Source organism: Cucurbita pepo, unplaced genomic scaffold (assembly GCF_002806865.2).
Source record: "Cucurbita pepo subsp. pepo cultivar mu-cu-16 unplaced genomic scaffold, ASM280686v2 Cp4.1_scaffold000311, whole genome shotgun sequence".
Classification (NCBI taxonomy): domain Eukaryota; kingdom Viridiplantae; phylum Streptophyta; class Magnoliopsida; order Cucurbitales; family Cucurbitaceae; genus Cucurbita; species Cucurbita pepo.
In genome coordinates this window covers 1-642 of record NW_019646558.1, presented here as the reverse complement: position 1 = coordinate 642, position 642 = coordinate 1, and the positions used below count along the sequence as shown (strand labels likewise).

Here is a 642-nt window from a genome sequence, read left to right as displayed (position 1 = left end):
AAACTAATGCAGGATCCAACAAACTAAGGTTCCCAGACCCTAGAGCCTTCAAAGGGAATCGGGACGCCAAAGAGTTGGAAAACTTTATCTTTGATGTCAAACAGTACTTCAAAGCCACGACGGCTTGTACCGACGACAAGAAGGTGACCGTAGCTGCGATGTATCTCATAGACGACGCCAAACTGTGGTGGCGTACGAAGGTGCAAGACATCGAGGATGGATTTTCCACCATCGACTCATGGGAGGACCTCAAGAGAGAGTTGAGGGAACAATTCCTCCCCAAAAACGCAGGACATATAGCAATGGAGAAAATAGTAGCCCTGAAACACACTGGAAACATACGGGACTATGTCAGACAGTTCTCAACCCTGATGCTAGATATCAGAGGCACAGCAGAGAAGGAAAAGATGTTCTACTTTATAAATGGGCTACAGCCATGGGCCAAAACAAAGATACATGAGAACAGGGTCCAAACCCTAGCTGCCGCAATGGCCTGCACCGAGAGACTCGTAGACTATGGGAACAAAGCAGGATCCCAAAGAAGAATGACACCAGCCCCAAACAATGGGGGCAAAACATACAGGCCACCAGGTCATCGAAATGGAAGCCCCAACAGACCGAGCGGATGGACGGATAGACCTC

At 48.8% G+C, this 642-nt stretch overlaps 1 protein-coding gene across 1 annotated transcript in view; it reads left to right on the top strand.

Annotated features, from left to right (window-relative positions):
* Nucleotides 1-591, top strand: part of LOC111784949 — a gene marked incomplete at its 3' end in the record, with an annotated part of 16,760 nt that extends 16,169 nt beyond the window's left edge. The window contains 1 exon segment of the mRNA XM_023665457.1: nucleotides 13-591. Within this exon segment, the coding sequence (XP_023521225.1) occupies nucleotides 13-591 (579 nt within the window).
* Nucleotides 592-642: the final 51 nt, after the last annotated feature.